This window comes from Mus caroli, chromosome 9 (assembly GCF_900094665.2).
Source record: "Mus caroli chromosome 9, CAROLI_EIJ_v1.1, whole genome shotgun sequence".
In the NCBI taxonomy this organism is placed as follows: domain Eukaryota; kingdom Metazoa; phylum Chordata; class Mammalia; order Rodentia; family Muridae; genus Mus; species Mus caroli.
This window is the reverse complement of record NC_034578.1, coordinates 53,852,898-53,867,012: the sequence shown is the minus strand read 5'-3', so window position 1 is coordinate 53,867,012 and position 14,115 is coordinate 53,852,898. Positions and strand designations below refer to the sequence as shown.

The window sequence follows — 14,115 nt, the reverse complement described above, 5'->3', positions numbered from 1 at the left end:
CTTTTCTAAGAGTGGGAAAACAATGATATGTTTTTATGAAGAGATCCATCTTAGTCGGTGTTCAACTGCTGTGAAGACACACCATGACCACAGCAAACTATTATAAGAGAACACATTTAGTTGGGTCTTGGTTACAGTTTCAGAGATTTAGTCTATTTCTATTATGGCAGGAAGCATGGCTGCATGCAGGTAGTCACTGGAGCAGGGGTTGAGAACTACATCCACATCTGTAGGCAGAGAAGAAAAAGATACTAGGCCTGGCTTGGCTTCTGAAACCTCAATGCCCACCCCCAGTGACACACTTTCCCCAACAAATCTCCTAATCCTTTCAAATAGTGCCACTCAGCCAAAGAGCAGTTTGATATCACAGGGTAAACAGAGGCAGGCATCAAGGGTAGTATTGGTGATCCAGACAAAAGCTGATGGCTTCTGGTAATTTGCAGGGGGGAAAGAAAGTTAGTTATTTGGGTCCTTTTCTCTTCAACTCAGGCTTCTCACTGGAGGCTTGGAGTTCCTTAATTCTTCATCAGCCAGAGAGAAAAGAAAAGAGGAGAGGAGAGGAGAGAGGAGAGAGGAGAGAGGGAAGAGAAAGGGAAGAAAGGAGAGAGTGAGAAGAAGGAAGGCAGACAGGCACACATAGTCAACATGTATATTGGATGAAGCTGAAGAAGGCTGCACAACCACTTTCTTGTTGTTCTTAATTTTTATACTTTCTCAGGATAGTTGATCACATGGCTTTCTAAGCATTTTTACATTCCAGAAGTTCACAGTAAGTTTAGGGCAATAGTTCATGTCATAGATCAATAAGACTTAAAGAATTACAGCAGAATTGTTTACATATCTTCCCACTAGGACTAATACCCAACTAAATGTTCATTATCTATTACCAGCTCCATAGGTTCATTATAAGTTGAAGGCAATAATTTTTGTCATAAGTTAGCATGATTTTGTCAGGAGATAAACCATCTGCCTTGTGTCTTATTATTTTGAAGTCTTGTACAGATAGACTAGTCTATCATTTATTTTCTGTCCTTGTAGCTAAAATAAATTGTCCATTCTCAGTTTATGACCTTTAGTTACCAGATAGTGGCTTCATTCCTAACCCAAAGGGAATGTTTTCCATGACTGTAAATCTGTTCCAAGCCTGCTTCCTTTTCCTTGTGCAATTCGCCTGTGATACATGAGGGTTTACAGAACTCTGTTTACAACTTTTATTCTACAGGGGGTTCAGGATTACTTGCATCAATTTAGGAATTCTATAAAATCATTATTAGGAATTATGAAATCATCAATTCATCTATACAGCTTTACTACATGAAAATATATCTTCATTTTGATTCTGCAGAAAATCTGCCCAATAGGGTGGCTAATGCCCAGGCCATGGAATAGTGGCAGGAAATGCATATCAACAGCAAGAAGCAATCCTGAGACAAAGTCTCTGAGGACCCTGCACCTGAGATTGCCCCCATCACAGCCATGCAAAGTGATGAGCCACCTCCAGAAAACTCACTTGCTTGCCATAGCCTTTCCTGGATGGCTTCTGACACCATTCCCCGGTGAGCAAGCACTCATGTCTATGAGCCTACTAGGGACATTCTCTCTCAAACCACTACATTCCACTGGCTGGCTCCCTTAGGCCTATAGTCATATACAAAATAGATTTAGTCCAAATTTAAAAGTTCTTATGGTCTATAACTGTCTCCACACTGTTTAGAAATTCGAAGTTCAAAGTCTTTTCTGAGACTCAAGGCAGACTCTTAACTGTAATCCCCTGTAAAAAGCAAAAGCAAAAAGTAAGCCACAGTCTTCCAACCTATAAAGGCACAGAATACACATTACCATTCCAAAAGGGAGGAAGTGGAGCACAGTGAGGAAATACTGGACTAAAGAAAGACTGGAAACCACCAGGGCTAACTCCAAACTCTGCATCTCAATGTCTGATGTCAAAGCATTCTTTAGATTCCAACTTCTTTCAGCCTTGTTGACTGCAACACACTTCACTCTTTTGCGCTGGATCCACACTTTGTTGGCAGCTCTCCCTTGCAATGACTCTGGCATTGCTAACATCTTGGGGTCGCCAACACAACCCAAGCTTCACTTTCACAGCTTCATGCAAAGGCCACTCTGATTCTCCATGCAGGGACACCCCCGAGTAACATCTGGCTGCAGCAGTTTTACTTAAACTTAGAGGGGGATTCCACACTGATTTTTAGTGCTCTCAGCTCTCAAGACCATGTGGCCAAATTCTTCGACTTGCTGAGGGTGGAACATGGCCTCCTCATTCCCATACTTTTTTTGGGGGGGGGGGGGTTCAAGACAGGGTTTCTCTGTATAGCCCTGGCTGTCCTGGAACTCACTTTGTAGTGTAGTTCCAGGCTGGCCTCGAACTCAGAAATCTGCCTGCCTCTGCCTCCCGAGTGCTGGGATTAAAGGCGTGTGCCACCACTATCCAGCAACAAATTTACAGATGCTTGGAGATGCCAGAGATTGAACCTGGGACCTCATACATGTGAAGCGCGCACTCTACCACTGGGCTAGATCCCCCAGCCCAATACATTTTCTTAAGCTTTCTCTTTTCTAAGGTTTCCTTCACTGCTTAATCTAATTAACTAAAAGCTTGTCTTTAGCTTCTTTTCACAGGTTGAGTGGGGTCTTGCCTTGAGGTTACCATACCCTTTATTCCATTTAGCATCAGGCTTTCTTTAAGCATTTTTATCTCCTTGAGGCTATACTTAGCTTCAAAGCACTTCCTGGTGTTCTCAAATTCTACAGTTTGTATTTTCCTTCATCAGCTTGATCATTAAAGATCTGACTAAGAGCAGCCACTAATAGCTATACAACACTGTCATTCCTGGGCTGTCTTGAAATCTCTGCCAACACAATTAACAGAACTCTCATTTATGGCCAAAAAAAAAAAAAAAGGCCACATCTTTGCTAAAATACTATAATGGTCTATAAACGTTTAAATACTAGCCTACTTATCCTCTCCTACTTATCCTACTTATCCTCTCAAACCTCCTGAGTTGGGCTCCTGCATTCCCCATGGCCCTCAGCATCCAATGTCTTCCATGCTCCTACTAAAATGGCCCATTAAGCCCCACTTAAAACATTCAGCTGCTGGGCCTAGATAGATGCCTCGGCAATTAAGAGCACTGACTACTCTTCCAGAGGTCCTGAGTTCAATTCTCAGCAATCACATGGTGGCTCATGACCATCTGTAATGGGATCCGATGCCCTCTTCTGGTGTGTCTGACAGCAACAGTATATTCATATACATACAATAAATAAATCTCTTAAAACAAAATTTATCTGTTTTCTTATCCAAAGTCCCAAAGTCTACATCCCAACAACAAGCAGCATGGTTGGACCTATCCTATCATTCCCCCACACCTGGTACCACCACAGTATCATAGTCATCTTTGTCTTGCAGTGATAAAATACTATAAAATGTTAAAATGTGCTAAACAAAAACTCATTGGCACACGGTCTTAGAGGTGGAGGACCTGGTATCTGGTTGGGCTTCTCATTGTGGTATAATGTGAAAGAAGGTAGTATGTGGAAAGACTGAGAAAGCAGGCAAGCTTGGTTCTTTCTTTCTCTTCCTACAAAGTCACTAATCCTATCTTGGGGCCCTCTTATGACCACATCTAACCTTAATGGCATCCCTAAAGTCCTATCTTTCAATACTATACTCCTAATACATTTAGGAATCAAATACCCAACATAACTTTGGGGACATTTTCAATTCATATGTAGCAAAAGGCAATCAACATTTTATGTATACTTACCCAGAAATTCTTACATTTTTCCAAAAGAAATATGACTCTGTAGACAACATTGTAAACCATAAAATTCTGATTTTGGGCTGCAGTGTAGGCAACCTAACCCAGTCAAAAGAACAGGTTAAAGTACCATCCTTGGTTAGGATCCTACCAACACTCCTTTCTCCTCTACCTCAGGACTCAGCTGTTGTTTTTTTTTTTTTTTTTAAATCTCAAATGTTGGATTTTGTCAATAAAGACCTGGAAGCCCATTGCTGGGGTGAAAGCCTAGTAGCTCAAAGAGGAAGAGAAAGCACCCAGCTGACCTTCCTTCACAAATGACATCCCAAAAGGAAAAAAGAAAAGCTCTCCTATACACCATCTCAAAAACTGAATTCCCCTCCTCTCTACTTCCTGTGGGTCTCTCTATCCATCCTCATGACTTCCTCTTACTCTCTATGATTTTTTCCTATGTTTACTCTCTGTCCACTGGTTGCTTGCTCTGCCTCTTGGCCTATGGCTGACTTTATTTAATCCTGTGTACAATAAACAGAAAGCTCTTGGGTTAAAGGTGTACGCTAGGGCTGAGCCACTCCAGAACTAGAAACAAGTTTTTCTAGTAAATAATACAATATCAGGCTTCGCAGTGTGATCAAATATCCTGCAACACCCAGCTACACCACTCCTGGGTATGTACTCAAAGGACACTCCATCCTACCATAACAACTATGTTCATAGCAGCAGCTTCATTCATAATAGCCAGAGACTAGAAACAACTTGAATGTTCCTCAACAGAAGAATGGATATAGAAAATGTGGCATATTTACACAATGGAGTATTACTCAGATATTTAAAAAATGACATCATGCCCAGCTGGCATGAGCTTTGCCAGTCCTGCAGCCCCTACTGAGCCTATATAGCACCCTACCCAAAGCATCTTCCTCCTCTTGGTTCAAGAAGCACTCTTGGGCCTGACTCAGACCATGGTCCACCCTGGGCAGAGGAATCTGTGTGGCAGATGGGCAAGGGCTCCAGGCCACAGGACAGCACAGGCTTCAGTGTCTCTGAGCACATCAGGCCCATCAACGTGCTCACATCAGCACATTGTGGCTTCAGTGTCCAGCCAGGCTCATGGCATGGCCAGGCAGAGACCCAAGTGTTCACAAATCTGCCTATCTCAGTCTTGGCTGTGGCTTGGCCTGTAGACTCCTGCAGCCACATAAACTGGGTTCCTGAATGGGAGGCCAGAGCTCTAAAAGAGGGAACCAGGAGAGAAGTAATGAGACCAAGACAAATTTTCTGATCATGGCCCAATGTTTACTAGCAGTCTGTGCTTATAAAGGGGGAAGCCCATCTCCCGCAGCGCCAGGCTTCTTCTTCTTCTTCTTCTTCTTCTTTCTTCTTCTTCTTCTTCTTCTTCTTCTTCTTCTTCTTCTTCTTCTTCTTCTTCTTCTTCTTCTTCTTCTTCTTCTTCTTCTTCTTCTTCTTCTTCTCCTCCTCTTCCTCCTCCCCCTCTTCTCCCCCCCCACCCCCCCACCCCCGCCAGGCTTCTTGATGCTTTGTTGCTAAGTGGTTAGCACTAGTCTGTCAGAGCTGTTAGCATTAGGTTGCTAATTCCACAGGTTGTCAGCTATCTCAGGAATATCTCAGGAAGACAGGCTCAGCCTCTCAGCAGTAGTCTTGAAGAGCAGTGGCAGGTGACAGAACAATAGAACCATCTAGATGGGAAGGCTCCACCCCAGGTGGTCTCATTCTCAGTGGCTGCAAGGTCTGAGCCTGCTTGCTCAAGGCTGGGGGAGGCTACTTTGGCCCATGAAAAACTCAAATCTAAGGATGAAAGGTAGAAAGGGTGTTGTCCCCAGCCTCCCTGGCTGGAGTCAATGAGGAGGGGGTCCAGGGACCTAAGAGTGGGTGTGGAACTTTTCACAAGATCCCTAGGACTTGCCAGCATTCCCGGGGTCAAACAACACCAGGAACTCTGCACAGGGAAGACATGTCAGGGTGAGAAAGACAGTCCCATGCATAGATGTCACTGTGTCCTCTAACAGGTGCTTCCTACAGCCTGTGAACGCAGTTCCTGAGTTCTTCAACCCTTAGCTCGCAGTCCCCAGGACGAGCCTTCAGACTTGCCTAGCCTCAGAAAAGGAAACTTTTGGTCGTGAGAGGCAGATCAGGGCCAGCCAGGCAAGGCTGTACCAAATGGGCAACATCTTGACCCTCTGCAAGAAGTGGGTGGTATGACTCAGAGGAGGGCATCTCAGCACCCACAGGGACCCCAGAAAAGCTGGATAAGGGAGAACGGGAGATATCTAGGGAGAATTTGTCTTCCCACCTATCCTACCTGCAACCACGTGACAGGGAAGAAACAGTGAGGCTGGGCAGTACCTCAGCCTCTTTCTGCCATCTGGTGGCAACAAGGCAGAAAGACATGAGCATGTGACAAATAGGGGAAAGACAGCCATTGCTATCATCATATATGAGTCCGGTTTGGCCACCAAGTGACCCTATCCCACACCAGTCTGAGGGAGACATCCATAGTACCCCAAAGCTCTTGGTCCTGCCTTTGTCATCTCTCCCTGGACAAGGTTTCAACCACCCTCTACAAGCTGGACCCCTAAGTCACCAAGCTGTAGAAACAGAAGGACTGTGTAAGTCCCACAGTACCAAGGGACAGCATCATACTGCAGAGACCCACTCTCCATGATGCAGCAAGTCTGACCCACACAGGCGAGCAGAGGAGGGAAGGGAGCTGGGCTTTGGGTAAGTAGGCATGGGTAGAAGAATCCAGAGTAAGGGGCAGCTGAGACCCTCATTCCAACCTTTATTCTACGGGTGGGACCATACCTTGACCCAGACTGCTCAGCCATGCTACCTCTTACCCTCTGTTTAAACCAAATTTTCCAACAGCATCCTAACGATGGGCCTGGAGGAGCCACTGAAGCCTTTCATTTGTTCCTCTTTCAATGTGGCCACGTGGAATAACTCTCTTGTCTCCGCTTTTCATTAGTACCTGTATCTTTAGTTGGTATCTTTAGTACCTGTATCTGTATCTTTACCTGTATCTGTATTTAGTACCTGTATCTTTAGTTTTGGACACCAATAGCCAAGCCTGTCTTGGTGGGGCTTCCAAAGCCCAGTCAATTACTCTAAAAATTCTGGTAACATCAGACGCCTTTTAGAGGTCTGGAACAAGATGCCGTAAAAGCTGACAGAGTGTAAGATGCCTAAAGGAGACAGACCTGAAGTGAAGGTGAGATGCCAGGCTGACATCTCCCCCCTCCCCCGAGTTATCTTGTGGGCTCAGTGAGCCAATGTAAGAGCAGTTTCTCAATGCCTGCTTTATGGTTATGGACAAGAAAGTTCCACTTTTCAGACAGGGCCTTGTGTAGTCCAGAGTGACCTTCAACTCTCAGACATTCTGCGCCCCCTCTCCCTCCCTCTCCTCCCCCTCCTCCCCCTCCTCCCCCTCCTCCTCCTTCCAGCAGCCAAGAGCTGGGACTACAGGTGTGCACTACTAAAATGCTTGTCTAGGCCAGCTTAAATATTCTCATCTGAGCAAATAGCACAGCAGTGCTTGGGGGTGGGGGTCGGGTGGGCGGATTAAAGCAAGGGTGGTAATAGAGCCATAGCTATACTATGCCATAGCTATCATGCCTGACTGGGCCTGGCACTAGTGGGGTTAGAGGAACATGCTCCTCATCTTGATCAGTTCCTTTCTATCCAATGCTTCATCCTCAGGCTCCCAGGCTCCCTGTGAGGGATGCTATGTGGGAGCAAGGGAGCTGTCAAGAGCCCAGGACCCAACAGTTCAGGTCATTCCCTCCTCCCACTGCGAGCAGCCCTCCCATGCCCAAGTTATTCCAGCCTAATGCTGAATGTGCCCCAGCATCTTAAACAAAGGCTTGGGCTGGGAGAATCTTTACCCAGACACCCAGAAAATCTATTAAAAGGCCCTGCCATCCCCAGTAGGATGTAAAGGTAAGACCCTACTGGTCAAACGGTCAATTTGTAGTTCCCGGGGATGTTCCAGGGGTTCCAGGCCATGAGGACTGACTCCTTCCTTATGGGCTGGCTGTGGACCCTACCTCCTGTTTCCCTGCTATTCATCGAGACTTAAGTTGCTATATAGGAGTTGGAGAGATGGCTCAAGGGTTAAGGTTAAAACACCTTATTTTTCCAGAGGATCCAAGTTCACTTCTCAGCCACCCCGTCAGTTGGCTCACACACACCTCTAATTCCAGTTTGAGACTCTGAGGGCTACTGCATGCACGTGGGACACATAAGCTCACACAGGAAATACGCATACATAAATAAGAGAAATAATTATTATTTTTAAGTTTAAAAATAATGTCTGGTGCTAGCAAAACTGCAAGGAATTTTTCCTGGTTACATAAAATGCTATGGCCATTTGTGCTAAACACCCAAAAGTCCTATCACAAAAGTGAAGTCAAATGCACAGCCATAGCACAATAGAGTTGTCTGGCCCTGGTGGCAGGGGCACAGGAGAGTTGGCCCTGCCAATCATCTGCTGTAAAGTAGTCTGGGGTGGGGAGTGGGGTGTGGGGGACAAGGGGCCATGCTCCCTCACTCTTGCCACCTGAAGCAGTTGAGAGAGCTGTCACTGAGTTCCTAAGAGTGAGTGAGCTGGCCCTGCCCCTTACTGGCTACAGCACTCAGGAGAGCTGTCTGCACCTTACCTGGGCAGCACAGTGGAGCTGGCTCTAGAACCATGGGGTGGATGGGCTGGCCCCATGAGAGCAGGAGAGCTGACCCTGCCTCCTTCTAATGGAAGTGTTGGGTGTCCTATCGGGATCAGTGTTGGAGAACTTGCTGTGGTGGTGCTGATGGGGCAGATCTGGTGGGCTGACCAGCTCAGCTACCACCAAGGCCCAGATCCTGGTCTGTGAATTGACCCACCCCAAAATCTGTATCATCTGCAAAGGATTGAGATGTGTGAAGGCCAGTCCTGCTGTTGCAGGGTCTCCATAACATGAAACAACAATGGGGTAACTGGGAGGAGTTCCGATGAGAACCCAATATTGATGGAGTCGCAGAAGCCAGAGATCTTGAACCAGACCAATGACTCATTGCAATGAATATTTGCAAGTGAAGATGTGTGGACAGAGGGATAGACTGTGGGACACACTGTGACACACTACAGCTTCCAAGTTGAACTTTTTCTTTCTTTCTTTTTTTTGGGGGGGTTGTTTGTTTGTTTGTTTGTTTGTTTCGAAACAGGGTTTCTCTGTATAGCCCTGGCTGTCCTGGAACTCACTTTGTAGATCAAGCTGGCCTCGAACTCAGAAATCAGCCTGCCTCTGACTCCCAAGTGCTGGGATTAAAGGCGTGCACCACCACCACCTGGCCAAGTTTAACTTTTTCTATGCTTGGTTTTTGTTTTTGTTGTTGTTGGTGGTGGTGTGTGTGTGTGTGCTTGTGTGTGTATGTGTGATTGTGTTTGTGTTTTATTTGGGGAAGAAGGGTGAAGGGTGGATATGAGGGAAGTGGGGTGCATGATGTGAAACTCCAAGAATCAATAAGGAGTTTTAAAAAACAGCCATACTTGAAGGAGATATGAGGGAGGGTACTAGTAACATTCTGGGGTTGTTTTAATCTGCTTACTGGTTATGATTACACGGGGGTGAGGGGTACAGTTTATGAAGGTTCTTTTGGTTCACCCTTACATATAATTTCCTGCACGTGCATCATATATATATATATATATATATATATATATATATATATATTTTTTTTTTTTTTTTTTTTTTTTTTTTTTGAGATAGGGTTTCTCTGTGTAGCCCTGGCTGCCCTGGAACTCACTCTGTAGACCAGGCTGGCCTCAAACTCAGAAATTCGCCTGCCTCTGCCTCCCAAGTGCTGGGATTAAAGGCGTGCGCCACCACGCCCGGCTGTGCATCATATTTTAAATAGTGTCTTATTTATTTTCATTAATATATTTTTGTTTTAGTGTATAGGTGGGGGTTTTGGTGTGTGTGTGTGTGTGTGCACATGGCAGTCAGAGGTCAACATCATTTGCTAAGTGTCTTCGAGCTCCACTCCCCCACCCCTACCTGTCCCACCCGGGCCTGTTACTGTACTAGCAGCCCACAGATTAGTTTGACTAAGAGGCTGGTGAGCTCTGGGGATCCACCTGTCTCTATTTACACCCCCTAGTCCAGAGTTTTACATGGGTGCTAGGCACCTGAAAGGTTTAGTGTGTGTGTGTGTGTGTGTGTGTGTGTGCGCGCGCGCGCGTGTGCGTGCTGCAAACGTGGCCATACTTGTGTCAAGAACGATTTTTGTGAGTTGGCTCTCTCCTTCCACTTATACAAGGTTCCGGGGCTCGAATTTGGGTGGTACTCTAAGCCATCTGGGCAGTTTTAGGTTTGGAGTCTCACTCTGTAGTCCAGGCTGTCTAAAACTTCTGATCCTCTTGCCTCACAGCCTCTCAAGTGTTGGGATTTCAGATGCGTGCCCTCACGCCCTAGGCAGTCAGTAAGATTTTCATTAAAAAATATTTTGTCATAGTCCATAGTTGTTGGTTTTTTTTTTTTTATAACGGTATTGCTTAAGAAGGAAAACGTGGAACCCACTTCAATACTCGTGGATCATGGGATCCTGCCTCCAAGTAATTAATGGAATTATTTCCACCCATCCCCTTCTGCTTAGATAATCCGGGTGAAACGCTAGAGGCTGCTTGTTCCTGGAGGAACATGCATTCTCAATTGGTTACCTTAACGGTCCGCCCTCCCTGTACCAGTAGGTGTCATGTGATCACAGAGTCAGCTGACCTGGAAGCCGGAAGAAGCCCTGGATTGGATCTCCTGACATCATGGTGAGGGATTGGGGAAGATGGGAAGTTGGGTATCGGGCGAGAAAGGGGTTCGGTGGTTCTAGGAGCGTAAGGAGACAATCTTCGCTGGCGCCTGCCTGGGCGCGGCGGAACGTCGGAGTCTGCAGGCGCAGCCGCGTTTCTTCGCGTCCATCCCTGGGCCGGAGGGTCCCACCTCCCGGATTCTCAGACTCTCCACGGCCCCCAGAGTACCTCCCTGGGTCACCCACTTCCCTGACTGTCGGGGTCACAGGACGAAAACATGCTTAGGACTGGTTTGGAAGCCTCTCCTCGCTTTCCTGAACGAAGGAGTGGTTTTTGGATTGGGTTGAGCTTTCTGATTCATAATCCATTCATTCAGGAGATGCGTGTTGAGTGTCCAGCCCATACAGGCATCAGGATTTGAGCTGCAGAAGGGAAGGGCAAGTCAGAAGCAAGAATTGGCAGCCGTAGGTCTTTCTCCAACTGCGGAGGCTTTCCTGAACCGTGAGCGCAGTGTTAGGACTCTTGAAGATGCAACTCTGTGAAGGGTAGTTTGTGTTACCCTGATCAGAAGCAGAGGCAGAGAAAGAATGGCCTCAGACAAGAAACAGCCGTGCAGTCTCTGAATGAGCCAGGCTCCTTGAGAGTGCCACATCCTGTCGCGCTAGAGCTTGGTGAAGATCAAGCGAGACAAGCAAAGATTAAGTCTCACTGGGACTTGGATCACTATTATCAAAATAGCGAGCATTCCCTCTGGCTGCCCAAAGTGCTTTTGTTAACTAGGAGATTATGGGAAGTGGAATCTGGTGCTGTAGCTCGGTGGTAGATGTGCCCGAGGCCCAGACTTCGAGCCCCAGCACTGCCAACAAGCCTGGAAAAACCCGGGACCAGGAAGGGCCCAGCAAAGGTGAAGGCAGAAGTGGGGCTGGGGTAACAAGGAGAATCGGGCAAGTTGTTGTGGCTGGAGCATGGTGGACACTTAGGGAGAATTGCCACCGATGCAGAGAGTACAATAGAGAACGAGGTCAGGTGGCAGTGTGGGCAGAGTATTCACAACAGTCTGGACATAGGGGACAACAGGTGACCAGACAGTACTCATACCTGGCCACACCTCAGCCCAACCGGCAGCCTGCCTTCCTACGTTACTCTCTTGCAGAGGTTCCGGTTCTGTGGCGATCTGGACTGTCCCGACTGGGTCCTGGCAGAGATCAGCACACTGGCCAAAATTGTTAAGTGCACTGGTTTACTTAGGGTTGGGAGGAGAGAGGCCTGAGGGTGGAAGGAGGAGATTGGGACTGGGAGCTGGAAGCGGGCTGGGGTGGTGAAGGAGTCTCCCTGAGGATGGGGCCTCCATGGCTCTGTGACCTTGGTCACGGGGCTGGCCCTCCTTCAGCCAGTCCCCCAGCAGTGAGGGGTAAGGTTGGTCAGTCTGGCTGAAACAGGGACATCCTTTTCAGTCCTCTGTGAAGCTGCGGCTGCTGTGTAGCCAGGTGCTAAAGGAGCTTCTGGGGCAGGGGATTGACGTGAGTACTGGGGCAGGGGATTGATGTGAGGACTGGGGCAGGGGATTGATGTGAGTACAGGAACCGACACTCTACTGTCTGAGAAACTTAGGAGGCCCAGGGCAGTCTGTTCTTCAGCCTCCCCGCCCCTTGGCTATCCCCTTCCTTCTTTCTAGCCCCAGCCCATTCTTAGCACAGGATCTGGGCCAGGGGCAGGGGGCTGGTGGCAGGGCTCTGGTACCCACTTAGGACCTCCTTTTCCCATAGTATGAAAAGATCCTGAAGCTTACTGCTGATGCCAAGTTTGGTGAGTACCCCGCACTGGGCATCGCAGCCTTCCTTCCGCGATCCTTCCGCTTCAGATGGGAAGAGTCATACTGACAGCCCTGTCCACACCCTCTGCCGCTATCTGCTGGTCCCACAGCAATGCATGCATGGGGTTCAGGAGACTTGGGACCCAAAGCTGGAGACGAGGGCAGGGAGGTGGCTGGGGCCACGGTGGCCTCCCCTGAGTCCCCTGTGGGTCTCTAGAGTCTGGAGACGTGAAGGCCACGGTCGCGGTGCTGAGTTTCATCCTGTCCAGTGCAGCCAAGCATAGTGTGGACAGTGATTCCTTGTCCAGTGAGCTACAGCAGCTGGGGCTGCCCAAAGGTACAGTGCAAACAGGCAGGAGGGAAACCTATGGGTAGGGGTTCCTGGAAAATACACTGAGACCTTCTTGGCCCCGAGATGGTCCCAGTCCTCTGTGGGCCCTGCAGCCTGAGACCCACCCCTTAAGCCCAGTGCCAGTCTCCACCCGCCACCTCAGCAGAGCCCCCTCAGAGCTCCGTCTGCCTGCAGAGCATGCCACCAGCCTGTGCCGCTGTTACGAAGAGAAGCAGAGCCCCCTGCAGGAGCACCTTCGGGCCTGCAGCCTACGTGGTGAGTGTGCTCAAGCCAAAAGCCATTGTTCCTGGGGAAGCCAGAACCACAGTTACACACAGGGCAGCTGAGGGGCTTAGATCTGGCTGAGGATCTCATGACTATGGCCCGAGCTTTCTTTTCTCTGAGGTTCATGGTGTATAGTCTCATACCTGTCTTACAACGGCCTGGCTTGGAAGGCAGGAGCTTTGTAGGTCGCATAACCTTGAAGGGTTATGAGCTGAGCCCCATTGTGGACCGAGATGGAGAACTTCGTGACTTGCCTGGTGGCTAACTGCCTAACTTCTTGCCTGCAGTGAACAGGCTGGCCAGCGTGGGCTGGCGGGTAGACTACACCCTGAGCTCCAGCCTGCTTCATTCTGTGGAGGAGCCCATGGTACATCTGCAGCTACAGGTTGTGTCTGCTCCAGGTACCCAGGCCCAACCTGTTTCCATGTCCCTCTCGGCAGACAAGTTCCAGGTTCTCCTGGCAGGTAAGGTTGGACCTGCAGAGGTTGGGACCCCTCCTGGGTCTGGCTGACTTGGAACTGGCTATAAAAGCCAGGCTGGCCTCAGACTTGCCTCTGCTCCTTACCACTCTCCTTCACCCTCCTGTCCCCTGCAGAACTGAAGCAAGCCCAGACCATGATGACTGCTTTGGGCTGAGAAGCATGTTCCCAGCCTCTGTGGGGCCTCCCTGCCTGCACTGAGTGGCTGCCCTCCACACTCCTCTTGCAAGGGTGGCCCTGGCCTCTTGAGTCCTGGTTAGGGCTACTGGGGATCTTCCCCAGAATTGGCTTCTTTCTTTTTAAAGAAAGTACTTGCCAACCGTTTTTATAGGCAAGAAGAATAAACAAGTGTACAGCAATGTGTATGGGTCTTGCTTGCTTTTGTTGGTGATGTTGTTGTTGTTTTTTGTTTTTTTAAGATTTTTTAAAAATTTTATTTATATGTAAGTACACTGTAGCTGTCCTCAGACACTCCAGAAGAGGGAGTCAGATCTCATTAGGGATGGTTGTGAGCCACCATGTGGTTGCTGGGATTTGAACTCCGGACCTTTGGAAGAGCAGTCGGGTGCTCTTACCCATTGAGCCATCTCACCAGCCCCGGTGATGTTGTTGTTTGAGACAGGAGTCCA

The 14,115-nt window shown here is 48.2% G+C and overlaps 1 protein-coding gene across 2 annotated transcripts; it reads left to right on the top strand.

Annotated features, from left to right (window-relative positions):
- Positions 1-10,521: 10,521 nt before the first annotated feature.
- On the top strand, positions 10,522-13,849 carry Commd4 (COMM domain containing 4). Of its 2 annotated transcripts, none has more exons than XM_021172252.2 (8): positions 10,522-10,596; positions 11,732-11,803; positions 12,033-12,098; positions 12,345-12,384; positions 12,609-12,728; positions 12,918-12,998; positions 13,295-13,471; positions 13,603-13,849. In XM_021172252.2, exons 1-8 carry the CDS (start codon positions 10,594-10,596, stop codon positions 13,641-13,643), a joined length of 600 nt encoding a protein of 199 aa, XP_021027911.1. In that variant the 5' UTR covers positions 10,522-10,593; the 3' UTR covers positions 13,644-13,849. The 2 variants fall into 2 exon arrangements, with proteins under 2 accessions (XP_021027911.1, XP_029336929.1); XM_029481069.1 differs by lacking the exon at positions 10,522-10,596 and adding an exon at positions 10,616-11,482.
- Positions 13,850-14,115: the final 266 nt, after the last annotated feature.

Bases quoted from the DNA above. Each gene is read 5' to 3' on its own strand.
- Commd4 (XM_029481069.1), top strand. From the start codon at position 11,402: ATGTGCCCGAGGCCCAGACTTCGAGCCCCAGCACTGCCAACAAGCCTG. The intron at 11,804-12,032 runs GTTAAGTGCACT...CATCCTTTTCAG, and splicing joins TCAGCACACTGGCCAAAATT to TCCTCTGTGAAGCTGCGGCT. The intron at 12,729-12,917 runs GTACAGTGCAAA...GTCTGCCTGCAG, and splicing joins GCAGCTGGGGCTGCCCAAAG to AGCATGCCACCAGCCTGTGC.